General features: G+C 42.1%; 1 protein-coding gene across 1 annotated transcript in view; it reads right to left on the bottom strand.

The window, feature by feature from the left end:
- Positions 1-13,006: 13,006 nt before the first annotated feature.
- Positions 13,007-14,026, bottom strand: part of LOC131294363 (hornerin) — a 30,887-nt gene continuing 29,867 nt past the window's right edge. The window contains exon 9 of the mRNA XM_058322410.1: positions 13,007-13,601. Within this exon, the coding sequence (XP_058178393.1) occupies positions 13,159-13,601 (443 nt within the window). The 3' untranslated portion in view covers positions 13,007-13,158. The remainder of the gene's footprint in view (positions 13,602-14,026) is intronic.

Below are 14,026 nucleotides of genomic sequence, written 5' to 3'. Positions count from 1 at the left end.
TTTTCTTTACTGTTTTTCATGTAGCCAAGTTGAGTAAAATGCTCTTGTGAATTTCTTGGCAAAGACATTATGAAATAAAATGAAAAATTCTCCTTCCACGCATCAAGCAATGCGAATAATATTCCCTCCCCGACTGATTATCCATCCTACGTACAGAGACGATTACCCCGACGACGCAAAGGAAACAAAAGGACATTGCCATGTCGCCATGTCGTCTCGAAGCCATCAGTGGAAAAACTAACGATTGCCATCATCGAGCGTTTTCGGGTGATGCAGGAGGAGAAAACAACCATAAATAAAACGTCTTGCGGTGATTATGTGTCGAGCCAAGAAGCATCGGAACGAACAGCAGCGGCCATCGTCTCTTCTCAAATCGGTTGGCCTGGTGCCAAAGGAAAATAAACTTCGCTCTGGACTATGAATGAGTCTGTGGCGCAAAGAGACGGCTTCCAAGAATGCTCGACTTTCGTAGAAGTATAGCTAAGTAGGAGGGTTTATTGATCCCAGCTGCAGAAAAGGAGCATTTTTCCCGTTAAAACTATTTTACTGAAGACGATTTTTATTAAAAACGACCTTAGTATTATTCCTTTGGTTCATAAGGGCATGGAAATTTGTTTTCATTGCCTTTTGTTTGATGGTGACAGTTGCAATTGTCCATTGGTCCAAACATACTAAAATGTCTGGGTTCTAGTCCTGCAGAATGCTATTTCACAAAGAAAGCCATACATTTCATATCGTTTAAAAAGATCATCGTTTATTTATGGCGAAATTAATTGTTAGGTAATATGAAACAATCACTTATCTTCGAAACAACCCTATATTTCCTGGATGGAAAATGAAACAATGCCATTTTTTCCAACAATTATTAAGGGCTCAAGTACACGCCACATTCCTCTCAGCTTATTCATTCATCATGTCAAGACCGGAAAAAGGGGGCTTTAGGTTTGGATTATCAAAAAAAAACAACTTTTTCGTTCTGTGGATCAAAGTGCACTCGCTGAACCCCCGAATGCGTATGCAATTGCACATATTGTAGATAACGTACGTAGACACGCAATTACGACAACGCCCGAATAATTGTTTAGTTCTCTCGCGTCCATTGATAGAAGATGTGTCGACCCTTACTTTTTCTTGGAAGGGAGAACTACCTTTAAAAACACGTATCGTCCCCGTATAAAAAAACACTCGTTCATACGTTGGGTGACCACCGTTCAGGTTCGTACGTTCGAAGGGTTTTTGTTTTGTGATGTCTCATTAACGAATCGCCATTCTGGAAAAGCGCTCCCCTCCTTCGTTGACCACAGGCGGGTTTTTCTTTTTGTTTTTCGCGTGACCGCATGCGACGCAGTGACTTAACGCGTTAATCCCCCAGCTGGAAAAGGGGGCGCATGAAACGCATTAAATGTGAAAAAAACACCTGGGGCTAGCGACTGCAAAGAACCCTTCGTTCGTTCGGTTTTCAGCTGTCTAAGACGTGCGCACAGCAAACAGCGGTGAGTTGCATCGTTGCAGCGGCGTTGCCAACACTGACCAGTTAAATAAAAAAAATACTAAAGGGACAATGGCCAAACGCGGCTGCACTCGGCCACATGGCGGCAACACGGCCGTAAAACGCAACCACACGCACGTGTTCGCTGCCTACCAACCCTAAAGAGGTCGAACCAACCTAAACGGCTCTTTCTCCCTTTGCTGTGGCCAAATACAAATGAGAAAAAAATAAACTGCACCGAGGTGGGTGGCTGGCAAACAAAACTCAACCCGTGCCAAAAATTGGCCACCACCGTTCCCCTAGCTGCTCCTGGTGCTGTTCCATGCCAAATGTCTCTTATTGGTTGGAAAAATTATTGCTGGGTAAGATTTATTGCTTTCCGTTCCTTAGTGGCGGTTTGGGCCGGCAATTTTTTCATTCCAAAAAGGTCTTATCTGTTTTCATGATTAAAACGAAAGCGACATGGAAATGCAATATATATTTTTGTTTCTTTATTGCAACTAAAACATTGTTTGTAAAATAGCCATAAAGAGGAAAGAGGTTGAAAGTATTCAAGTAATATTTTAAATTGATTTTTTTTTTTGCAATTCTTTCACAATACAAAATATTCGAAGGATAAATACACTACATCACACTTGAATTCCACAGATTAGCATTTCCCCTGGGCGGACGCTTTCAAGAAAGGGTAAAAAAGAAGACTATGCGACATTCCATTCGCATCGGAATGCAAAATGGAACCCGCGGGGCGTAACGGGGCGGGTTCTGTACAGCGCGCGGCCCTCACGGACTTTCCACGCCGCAGCTTCTGGTGGCAATAAAACCATTTCTGCTATTGCATCACGCCACACGCGCCTTGGTGTCTCTTCAAGACACCGGTCTCCTCCCATCTGGCCGCTTTCCCGTTCCCCGATCGCCGTGAAGTTTCACGGTTTCGGCTCACACGGTTCGGCGGATCGAACCTCGACGTCTTGGCTCGCTCACTCTTCCATTGGTTTTCTCGGCGGGTCATCGAGAGCATTTAAAAAAGAAAATACCGCACCGAACCGATATCGAGGACAAACCACCGTGGGGCCATGCGTTGCCACGGCGTACCCGGACCTCATCCCTACCCCCAGCGTCACTGAAACATCGTGACGAAATTGTGACGCACGAGAACCATCACCACAATTCGCGGAGGATATTGAAGGAAATCTGTGAATCGAAAAGTAACAGTGGCAGTGAAGGGAGAGGGGAAGGTAACTGGCATTAATAGCATAGCAAGCCTTTACGAGAAGAGAAGAACTAAACGATCGAATAAAAATCAATAAGCTATTCCACTCGGAGAAACCGCCGTGCGACGTGCAGCATTGAAATGCGTGTTTATTACACGCATCTTTTCTAATGACGGACTAGAACAGATTTGTCTGCAGAGAAAATGAAACTGCAAGCATATAATGATTTCATTGATAACTTTAAATTACTTTTTTTTATATGTTAAACCAAAGTGCTACATTGAACCCCAATGGATGGTTTAATTTCGCATTGCAAAAATACACTTTTGCATGATTTTGTTGCTGTATAGGGAAATATTCAGTTTTGTGTTAAATTTTGTCGCATTAGCTGAATTTTTTTTCGTAAGTGATATTGTGCTAGCTAAATTTTACTTTACTAACTTTTTTGCAGTTTTTATAATACAAGTTCGATTTATAATTTTGTTCAATCTGATTGTCTGAAACAAAAGTTGGAGAGAGACCGTGTTCCATGATCTAGTCATTGAAGAAAACTCCTGCGCCAAAACGATCAACACGTACGCGATCATCGAGGTTCGTCGCTTGCTGTGTGATTTTTTAAACAATCCTTTTCTTTTTATATCGCTACATCTCTCCACCGCAATACCTTCAGAAGAATGCTTTGAATGTCGTGCGTTCATTTTTTTTATCGCCACATGTCAACCGCGGTGTTCGTAAAAGAATAATAACCAATAGAGGGAAAAATTCATTAACAAATTTTACGTGTATTAGGCACCGTTAACTCCCATGCGGCAAATAAGGCACACAAACACAGGTTCTCGGGGAAAACCCAGCACATCGTTTCTAGAACATAGCCCTTCAAAATACAGTGAACAACAAACGGTACGGTATGCGGTACCCGCTGCAACCATGGAGAAGGGAAGGCAAGAGGATGCCGTAGTCATTTTTCTTCCTTGCTGACACGTGCATACCCCTATCCTACTCCTTGTCTGCCCTACTCCACTCGTTCCGGGCAGATTTCGCTTAGCGCAAAACCACACACATGTGATGCTCGCGAATTTGATAGTTCAGCCCTAGCTTTCATCGCGAAAATCGATCTTTCGAACCGTTCGAGAGATGCTAGTTTGTGCGTATAGTCGAGTAGAGTATGTTTTGGTTGTTTTGTTGTGGATTGTACCTTCCGCACTTCACTGCCCGCCGCCCCTTCTTCTTCCACAAGCTGTATTTTCTATCGGCCTCTTTTTCCCTCCGCCAACTTTGCTACAGCTTCCCTCGCTCGCTCTCGCAAGCGCAAGCGCACACCGTTCGGTTCCCTTACACCTACCTCCTCTTGCTGCCTGTGCGCTGCTAGTAGCTCTACCCACAAACACTGATCTGCGGCTCAAAATGGCTGCCCGAAAGGCGAGCTTCGCATAACCTTAGTGTGGCACCACCGCTTGGTTTGCTGGACCAAAACGCTCGCCTTTAGACGGTACACGCTTTTTGCATCGACACATTCACTTTTCTTCGCGAGGGAAGATTTTTCAATTCAAACATTTATCCAATATTTCTGCCTTTAGAGTGGCGAAGAACCTTTTTGTATCCACCGTACAACACCACTCGCACACACCAGTGAACGGACCCAATCAAATTATAGCACAGTTGTGCTAAGGCTGCCGCTGCTGGGGCTTCGAGGACACCTTTTACGTGCGCTAATTTTTTCTTGCGTTTTTGCAATTAGCAACACTTTTAGTTACTCTTACACTAAACCCGACGATGGCTCGAATGAGACGCGTTTTTCACAATCATTTCTTCGGCGCTCAACATTGGCAAATGGAGAGTTTGCTTCACACGGAGGGGGGGACCACAAACACGGCACACTAGATGGGAAAAGCACAACGAACCGCGACGGTCCTGACAACCGTTCGCCGAGCGACTTCGATGGAAACTGAAACCACCGTGGATAGGATCGAAGTTAACGCGACGTAGGACGTCGGTGAGAGCGAGACGACCAGTTGTGCGCTTTCGTGCTCTGCTCTACCTGTTTCGAAGAGCAAACATCAAACCATAGGAACGTGAGCGAAAAGCGGAACAACGGAGAAAGAGAGCCTGTGGAAGGGAGAATGAAAAGGATGGAGAGTGAGAGAAGGTGCTTTAACTTTTTCTCCCTCTTCTGCGCAACATATCTTTTCCGGCTTTATTTTTCCATCCCTTTTAGTTCACAGTTTTAATCCTGTCCTTTAAATTTTGATTTATAAACAATGGAAAAACAAACTAAACCGTTGAACTTTAAATAAAAATAAAATATATATAACATACACAAGTTAAATGACCTCAAACAAGTTTCATTTTTTTAAAGTACATAAATTTGTCTATTTCCCTAGCCATACATAAAGAATGCAATGCGTCCCCACACTTGAGAAAGTAGTTTTTCGTGAAATGGGACTGAACATAAATCCAAGAAGAAGTTGGTAAACAAAAGAACCCTTCGTTTTCGCAGCGGTCAGAAGGGTGGATTTTGGAAAAGAAAACCCAGTGAAGAATGGTTGCTGTTTGTGCACCTGAAAGAATAAGGGATCGGAGGGCAGGTACAGCTACCTGCACTGAAAGAACACGGAGACGGTGGTGCATTGGAAGGAAGGAATGTTTCCAATTCTGCCATCATTTCTTCCCATGTTGCTTTTCCGTTTTCTTTCTTCGACCGGTGCAGTATCCTTCGAATTTAGGGTCGTAAAATTGCTTCTTCCTTTCGTCTAAAACTTGTTGTTTGCGTGATCTTTCGAAAACGAAGCAACGAAGGAGAAATGCTACAAAAATACAGAAGATGGCAACCATAAAATTAACGGAAAGATCAAGAGTTACGAAAAGGACAATAATTTCATCATGTTCATGACCATCATTCATCATGTTTCATCATCGTCATGAGTTGTGTAAAGCACTAGGTCTATCATCGAACGATAATATTTATAATTTTTTAATTTACACGTTTACGTTTCAAGTATTGAAGCTACATTTTCAAAATAAATTATTACTCTACCAATTAAAATGGTTGGATTGAAAAGAGATCACTGGGATGACTAAGCCGCTCGACTTTTCTTTCTTTTAGAATTAATTTGCATTAATTGTTGCTTCTTTATATTCGCAAAGATACGATGGGGTGTGTTGCTAAACAAAGATCTTCTCGTTCCACAATCTTTGGTCAACGCACCTTCAAACACCACGATCATCATAACCCCACCCCCCAATACCTTGGGCCAGCTATTCGGACATTGCTGCTGCTGGTGCTGCCGGTCAGCACATAAACATCACATACTTCCTTCATGACTCATATCGGCTTTCATCCACTGTCGATCCGAACCCGTACGACATCCCGCAGCTTCTTTTTCTTGTCCTCTTGTCGCCCCCTTGCTTTCGTACCTTATTTCTTTTGCTCGCCAACAAACAACACACAGCCCAAAAGGTTAAGTCAAGTTCGTCGCTTTTCGGCGCGATCAAGTCTTTCTGTTCCCTTTTCCAAATCTGTGATCGTTCCGGGAGGGGATTTTGTGCGAGTCGTTATCGAGCCGAGCCCGTCGTCGATCCCCGCCGAAATCGATCCCAAAGGACTCCACAACATATCGCTCCCCTCCTCGCTGCCCTTACTAGCCGCCCCTTTTCCCTTCCGTGCATCGAACGTTCTATTATATTCTTCTTATTTTACGACTCGAATATGTTTGACCTGTTTCACTTTCCTGTTGATTGTTCGCCCGCTACGTCTTTCGCCGGGATTGTTGGCTTCTTTTGCTGTCAGTTTATTACCACTTCGACTTCCCTCATTTCCCTTCGCGTCCCGTCTTGGAAAGAAGATTTCCTTTTGTTCCCCCTTTAGCATCTTTTCAACCACACTTGGCTCGTTTTCTGTGTTTGATCAGGTTTTCGGTTGGGTTTGTTTTTGCCTCTCCCTATCCCTCGTCCGCCCTTGCATGTTCTAGCGACATTTCGAGCGATCGCACGATTGTAGAATATGAAATGTGAAAAAATACAACACTCTCACTCGGTTAGGCCGCACCAGCGGGGTGTTTCCGTTTAGAACTTGACTTGGGAAACAAAATCAAAACAAGACGAAATGTGACAAACAAGAAGAAAAAAAAGGGGATGATAAAATTGGCCCTCCGGGTGTGTCTTCCCTCGGAGGATGAGTCATCCGAGCATGGAGAAGATCGCAAACATACAAGTCCCACCGCACCGACTAAAGATGCGTTTCAGATCGACGCTATGGTGGTGCACGTTTATGTAATTAGTGTTTTTTTTTTCTTTACTTTCTTCATTCGCACGAAGATGAGTCGCCCCTAGGGCAGAAAAACAACGACCAATCGGGCAGTGCGTGTATACGCGCTTATGTGTTCGAGAATGAGGCAAATAAAGTGGAAAAAAGTGGACGAATGATCCGTATTTAATTACGGTTGTTAGCGAGAAGGGTAACCTGTTCGGTATGTTTTGCTCTTTTGCGTTCTCTGCGGCCGGTGGAAGGCGATTATTTGGATGCGCTTTTCCGTTGCTCTTGCCGTCCATCCGACGGATCGCCCTTTTCCCGGGTCGATTCTTCGATCGTGCCGTTCACGCATAACCAGTTTGGGCGGAAGTGGACCCAAGTGTTACTGTTCTTACGATTAGCGGTCAAGTTGGGGAGAAAGCGAACGAACGTCATGCGGGAATGGTTGTATGGATTTTAAAATGGATATCAACATATTTTTCTTTTTTTCTAAGAGTAATTCACTATAGAAACGTACAGTAATAGAAACGACCCCTTGCATATCCAACATTTCCAACATGAATCATTATCAATTATACGAAAACTACTTCATAAATACTTAAAAATACTCACCCGTCCTGAAAATCAGGTTTCTTCATGATCCTCAGATCATGAACATAATATCGTTCTTTAATATATCATCTAGGTTTTCTTCAATGAAAAATGAAATACACCACATGTTTGTTTCTCTTTTTTGTGTTTGTTTTGTATTTTTTTGTTTCTTTTGTAGTTTCGTTTTTTTCTCTTTTTTTTATGTTATACTTCATATCGCACAGTATTTTTCATCTTTTTTTTCTCTTTTCCTTTCGTTTTCACCGCTCTTTTATCTCTCCCTAAGGTTATAACCTTTTCTCAGCTTATTTTACAACAAATGTATTTTTTTTCATATTTTTCTCATTCTCTTTAGTTTTATAACTCTACCACTCTTAACCACCACTTGCTTAACGTTTTTTTCTTCTTTTCTTATTTGTTTTCCCATTGTCTGCTTGCAGCAACTAGTAGCGTTTTGTAGCAATAATGTTTGCTGCTTTCTAACATTTCTTTTTTTTCTGACCCATTCCCTGTTTTCTCACACTTCCTCCTCCTCCTCCCCCCTCGCTACCAGTAGAAACACGTGGCTTGGTCGGTCCAGATCGGTATCAGTATCAGTTGTGTGTTTGTGAAGGGGGAGGTGTGTACGTGTGTATGTGTGTATGTGTGCTTTGACGAAACTTTCATCACCATTTTGTTCTACTTGACTTCCACCTGCCATTGTTTATCGTTTGATTCACGATTTATATTCAAATTCAATTTGGTTCCATTTTATCAAACGTCCCATTTGCTAGGCTAGTTCGTTTCCTGATGATGGCGCGTACCTACACACACATACACACGCACACACATACGAGAGAAGTGCGCGTATTTGACTTGATTTAATTCGCTTTCCTTCGCCCACGATATCTGCAGTCTTTCAGGCCAACTTTGTTATTTTGTTTACATTTACATATGCTCAAATGTTCCAATTTTAATCACCCTGTTTAGTGTGTCTGTTTGTGTGTGTGTGTGTGTGTGTGTGTGTGTGTGTGTGTGTGTGTGTGTGTGTGTGTGTATTTGTTTGTCTGTATTTGTTGCTGCTAATGATTTTTCTTTTTCTACTTTCCTCGCAAATCCCCCGCCTCGGTACACTCTCAACAAACAGTAACTTTATCACCATTACCGACTACCAACTAGCGAGTCGTGGCAGTCCACCCCTTTGTCTTCCTTTCCCTCATCCATGCTGAAATCGAAGGACTTCACAACACTCCCTTTTCCCTATCACCTCTCAGCGCTTCATTTTGATTCCCCATATTCGTTGCTGCGCACTCTCAGTCACTCATAAGAAACCCTCTGCAGGTAAGGTTTTTCTCTCGTGTGTTTAACTTATGTGTGTATTGCCCACTTTTTTTAACGTTGCTTATTTTGTAACCATTTCATTTCTTTATCATTAGAGTTGTGTATATAGTAATGTATATATATATATTTATATAATGTATATACTTTTTCCTTACGTTTATATATATAGTCCATATATCTTTCTTTATTTTTCCCTCCCCATTTTCGTTCATCTTATTTCGTTTAATTCTAGTTTACTTTAGTTTGCTACCTCTACCGACCTAACCTCTGCACACAGACTGGGAAAAGCCGAACATGGTTTGTTTGTTTGTTTTTTTTTTTTTTGATAGGGTTTCATTAAATTCAGCATTTTCGCCTTTAACCACCGTAGTAGTAAATGATTGCAGCCGCTTTCTGCTTCTAAATTCACGCAAGCAATCCTTAAGCCTTGCTATGCCCATTCGTTCCACTTATAGTCCTCCATTGCGTTCATTTTTGTTTTTAACTGTCCACTTGCCGGTATTCATTTCGACATTTCTATACAAAGCTAACCTACGGTTGTATATATAATTTTCTTCCTACGGCTTACATCTTCACGTCTCTCTTCAGCTATAGTTTCCCTTCCGTTTGGGCTGTACGTGTTCGGCTGTTGAAGATGCGTGTGTGTATCTGTGTATTTTGAGGACGCGCGATTTGTGAGAGCATTGTTTAGTGTATGACAACAACGTAAGATCGATTCGCTAGCCCTCGCAAGGCTATGCGCGAGCTTTACTTTACTCCTACTGTTTCAACTACCGCAATAAACGAAACATTTTCAAATGTGCGACCAAACGATCGGTACTGTAATTGTCCAAGGCAATGGAACTGGTTATCTAATCGTATAGAGGATTTTTTTTTTTAAATTTTCCCACATTCTACGTTTGACCAACGGTCTGCAAACATTGGGAGAACAACGAATCGGGCCGAATTGATCGTGAAAAGCAAATATCAACTAGTAAACGTTACTCGCTTTCGTTTCATATAAAACCATAAAAATTAGGCACACGGCATTCCCACTGGTGAGCAAGGGACATGTTTCATCCCCCATTGCGTCTCTGGTATAGAAGGAGGTAACCTGAAATCCATACATTGTTTCCTACAAAGCTAATAAATGAGAAGCGACAAACGTATATTTTGCACGCAGCAACTGCACAGAATGTGGTCCAATGAATACAAACCGTTTTGAGCTCATAAAAATAAAAGAACGTGCATTAAAGAGTGAAAGAAGAAGCGAGTAGTTGAAAATCATGAATGTGTATGAAGAATGTCACTGAGGATCTTGTGGGCAAAGTGAGTGACTCCGATCAGGCAATCATTGAACATGTTAATGGAACTCTTTCGATCAAGAAAAATGGGACATGTTATAAGATATAGTGATGCATCTATTGGGAAGATGTAATGGGCAATATGATAGGAATGTTACAAATGCTAAAAGAAATGACGACGAAAGTATAACCGATACTTCTCACCAAAAACGTGTTGGATCGTTTAGGAAAAGAAAACATATATATATTTATATAACACGCCTATATTCGCACTCATACGCGAAGAGCAGTGTTTGTTGAGTTGTTTGCAGTAGAAAATTATATAGAATGAAATAATTCACGTAATTCTAGCAACTCGGAGGCCATTACGCCGTCTACTTAAATGGCAGTAATAAAAGGGTAGAACGGAAAAGACCATAGAGTTCTTACTGTATCCTTAATTCTGTCGTCTCTTAACTCGCCTGGCCATCTAATGCGCACGTTTGCGTGTGTATGTGTGTGTCTGTGTATATAAAGTATAGTGCTTCTAAATATTTATTTAGTTTTCTCCTAGCCCGGGAGAAATAAATTTGATTATCCTATTTGCCGTGTTTAGTGTGCTGTTTTGTATCGTTTCCGTTTGTTTGTTTGTAGTTATGTTTGGACACCATATTGTTTTAATCACTTTAGGTGCACTCTAGAAACTATTGGCTTATTTTGATGCTTTTGTATCTATTTTTATCCTAATATTCGATCTATCTTTAAATTTGATTCAGCTGTGTCTAATTTTGCAGGATTGTATGTTTTTGTGTGTGTTTTTGCTCTCGTTAAGATGTTTTCATTGTTTGTAGGCAAATTTTTATGTAGTAGGATAGTTGTTTGTGTTTTTCATATTCGCGTTTGTCGGTTTGTTTTAGTCTTAGACTTACACATCACTAGCTTAAGCTTACACACACATGTAGGCTTCATACCCACTGCATGCAAAGCCCCCGATTCGACTAACTTCACTCGTTGGTTCCACCACACGACGGGGTGGAAGGTCCCGGTTCCTAGCGTTTGCTAATTCAATACCCTACATTCCCCCACATTCACTCTCTTCCCCCTGTGTATGGGCGGCAGTAACTTGCTTTTGTCGTCTTTCTGTATCTCGCGTACTTTTTAGCGCGCCATTTCCATCGGTTTTGCTGCATTTGACGCGTTTGCTACCTGTTGCTTAAATGTTCCCCCGGGAGATCCTATATACCACCATTACTACGCTTACGCACTAAATCAAGAATCAATTATCAACTAGTTGCCCCTGCGATTTTTGTTTGTCTGCTTTCCCGAGCGTCGCCAACTGGGATCGAGCGCCTTGTACACGGCACAGCTACACGACAACGCGTTTATATTACACAGGGTGTGGTTTTAACGAAAAGGATGGCCGTGGTTTGCCTGTTTGTGTACCTGCGTGCGCTTCTGGGCTTGGCCTTTTTGTTTAGTACACATCGGGGGTCTACTATTCCGAAGATTCAACATTTGCAATTAACATGCAGCAGCAATCTGATAACAGTAATATTAATTTCTTCCTTTCCTTTTTTATGAGAACAACCCTGCGCAAGGACCACCCCGTCGCTCACGTCTCTCTCTGGTTCCTCTTTTTGTTTATTTTTTTCTTTGCATTCCGCACGACTCTGAGCTCTTCCTTATCATCCTCCTCGCTGCCTCCCTCTCCTACCGACTATCAACAACGTAACAAGGAATTGCAATAAAAATAGTAATAAGATTAATAATAATAGCAATAATAGCGTAGCAATAATGATAATAATAATAATCATAATAGTAAGAAATCAAGCAAAATGTATGTGTCAAGATGCCGCTTGATCCTCGCGTGCTCTTTCTTTTCGACTGTCTGTCGTTCCCTGCATTTTTTTTGTTCTTCTTTTCCCCCTTTTGTCTGTTGCATTTGCAACTCCAAACATAAACCATAACTAGGAAAACAAACATCTGTCTGTTTAACACATAACACATAAATAAACAAGGTATTTGTGGGTAGCGAAAATAGTGGTATTCTCGAGGTTAACTATTATTTGCGCTCCATATGGTGGTACATTCGGTTTTTTGTTTCACCTTTGCACTTATTAGTATAATAATAATCAGCACGCCGGAAGAAAAGCAAATAATCAAAATTAGGAGTTGTTCACTTCTGGATACATCTGGATTAGTTTGGAGAAAACAAGTGGCGGACCAGGCACGGGAAGCAAAGGCAATAAAAAGGAGTATGATTTTAAGGATTCCGAGAGCTATACCTTTGAAACTGAGCGGATCCTTTACCGTTTTGGATTTGACAGAAGCAGTACAACATTTCCAAACAACAATAATGTGTGCATGTGAGATTCGCAAAAAAGTTGGAAGAAAAAAACTCATTTGAACCCGAATAATATCATATCCATTTTAAATAGTTTCGGTGTAAGCCTGGTGTAAACCACACTACCTAGAGTTGCATCTCGAACTACATCGCCTTGAGTGTTATCCGCAGAGTTTGATTATTGCGTAGGAAAAAAAGAAATAAAAGAAAAAAAACCAAGCGTTTACGACAATAGATTGCCTAGAAAACAAATAAACCCTCTCTCGCATCATTTATCGATCATGCGCCCCGATCTGCTCTATCAATACCGACACCTTGGTACGCACTTTGCTCTTGCTACTAATGGCAAGCTCTTATTGCCGCTGAAGAAAAGCACAGTAATGCCCGTCCAACTTTCCGCCAGCGCTTATCCTGACATCTCTTACAAGTGGAAACGGCTCATTCCACAAACTTCAAAACACATTTCAGATCCTTTAGGGGAACCATAATTACAGCATCCTTCCAAGATTGCACAAGATTGCGAACTTTCATGTTTTCCGAGCCGGGCGCTACTGATCGGTGGTGTAGAAGAACAGTGGCGGCAGGTAATGCGTTTGGTTTTGGTCTTGCTCCAGCACGTGATCCTGCTGCTGGTGGTGGCTTTGTTTGAGAAGGAGGACGGGCCGTACGTTTTAGATCCATATTAAGCGCCATCATTTGGGACTCCGCGGGTGCCCCCCCTGCTGCTGCTGGTGATGGTGTGACTGTTGGTGCGGGGTCGTGACGTAGTCCTTCAGCTGATGCGGTCGAGCCGAACGGGGTCCACCACCACCACCACCTGCACCCATTGTTTTGGCGCCATTGTTGTTGTTGCTCTGGTGATGATGGTGATGATGGTGGTGGTTGGTATTGCCATTATTTCCACCAGTGCGAGGACCTCCTCCACTGCTACCACCGTGCTGCTGCTGATGCGGATGATGCTGCGAATGATTGTTGTTTTGTTCGGCCACATTCCGGAGGCCGGCAGAGGGAAGGGAACCGGCGGCAACATGGTTGCTGTGGCCACCGGCACCACCAGCACCGGAAGACTGACGATAATCTTTGGAGTTGCGTGAATGAGTGTTACCACCGGCACCGTGTTGATTGTAGCGCGTTTCTGTAAAGGAGGTAATGGAAAAAATAGGATTAATATATGTTTCAGAAATTCAACTTAAGACAGATCAATTTTACTACGATTTTTCGAACCCGAAAAAAATCTAAAAATAACATATTAACTTATTGGGAATAATTAATCAATTTCCATAAATAACTTAATACCGATATAATAGGCATAACAAAAAGCAAAAAAGATGATACTGGAAGGGACTCCAAAGTAGCAATAGAGAAGGCGAAGGAGGGTGCTTCTTGAAAATCAATAGAATCCTAAAAATAGGATTCACACTGCACACACAAACACACGTTTGGAACGAGACTTTGCAGACAAAAACACACGACTTTCGTTTGCCTCCGGTAAACGAAAATAAAACTGGAATTCGTTATCTCTTATTCCTTGCTCCTTCCACCCTCCCAAACATAGCCAAG

This window comes from Anopheles ziemanni, chromosome 2 (assembly GCF_943734765.1).
Source record: "Anopheles ziemanni chromosome 2, idAnoZiCoDA_A2_x.2, whole genome shotgun sequence".
In the NCBI taxonomy this organism is placed as follows: domain Eukaryota; kingdom Metazoa; phylum Arthropoda; class Insecta; order Diptera; family Culicidae; genus Anopheles; species Anopheles ziemanni.
Note: the sequence above shows the minus strand (reverse complement) of the source record. Positions and strands in the feature narration are given on the sequence as shown.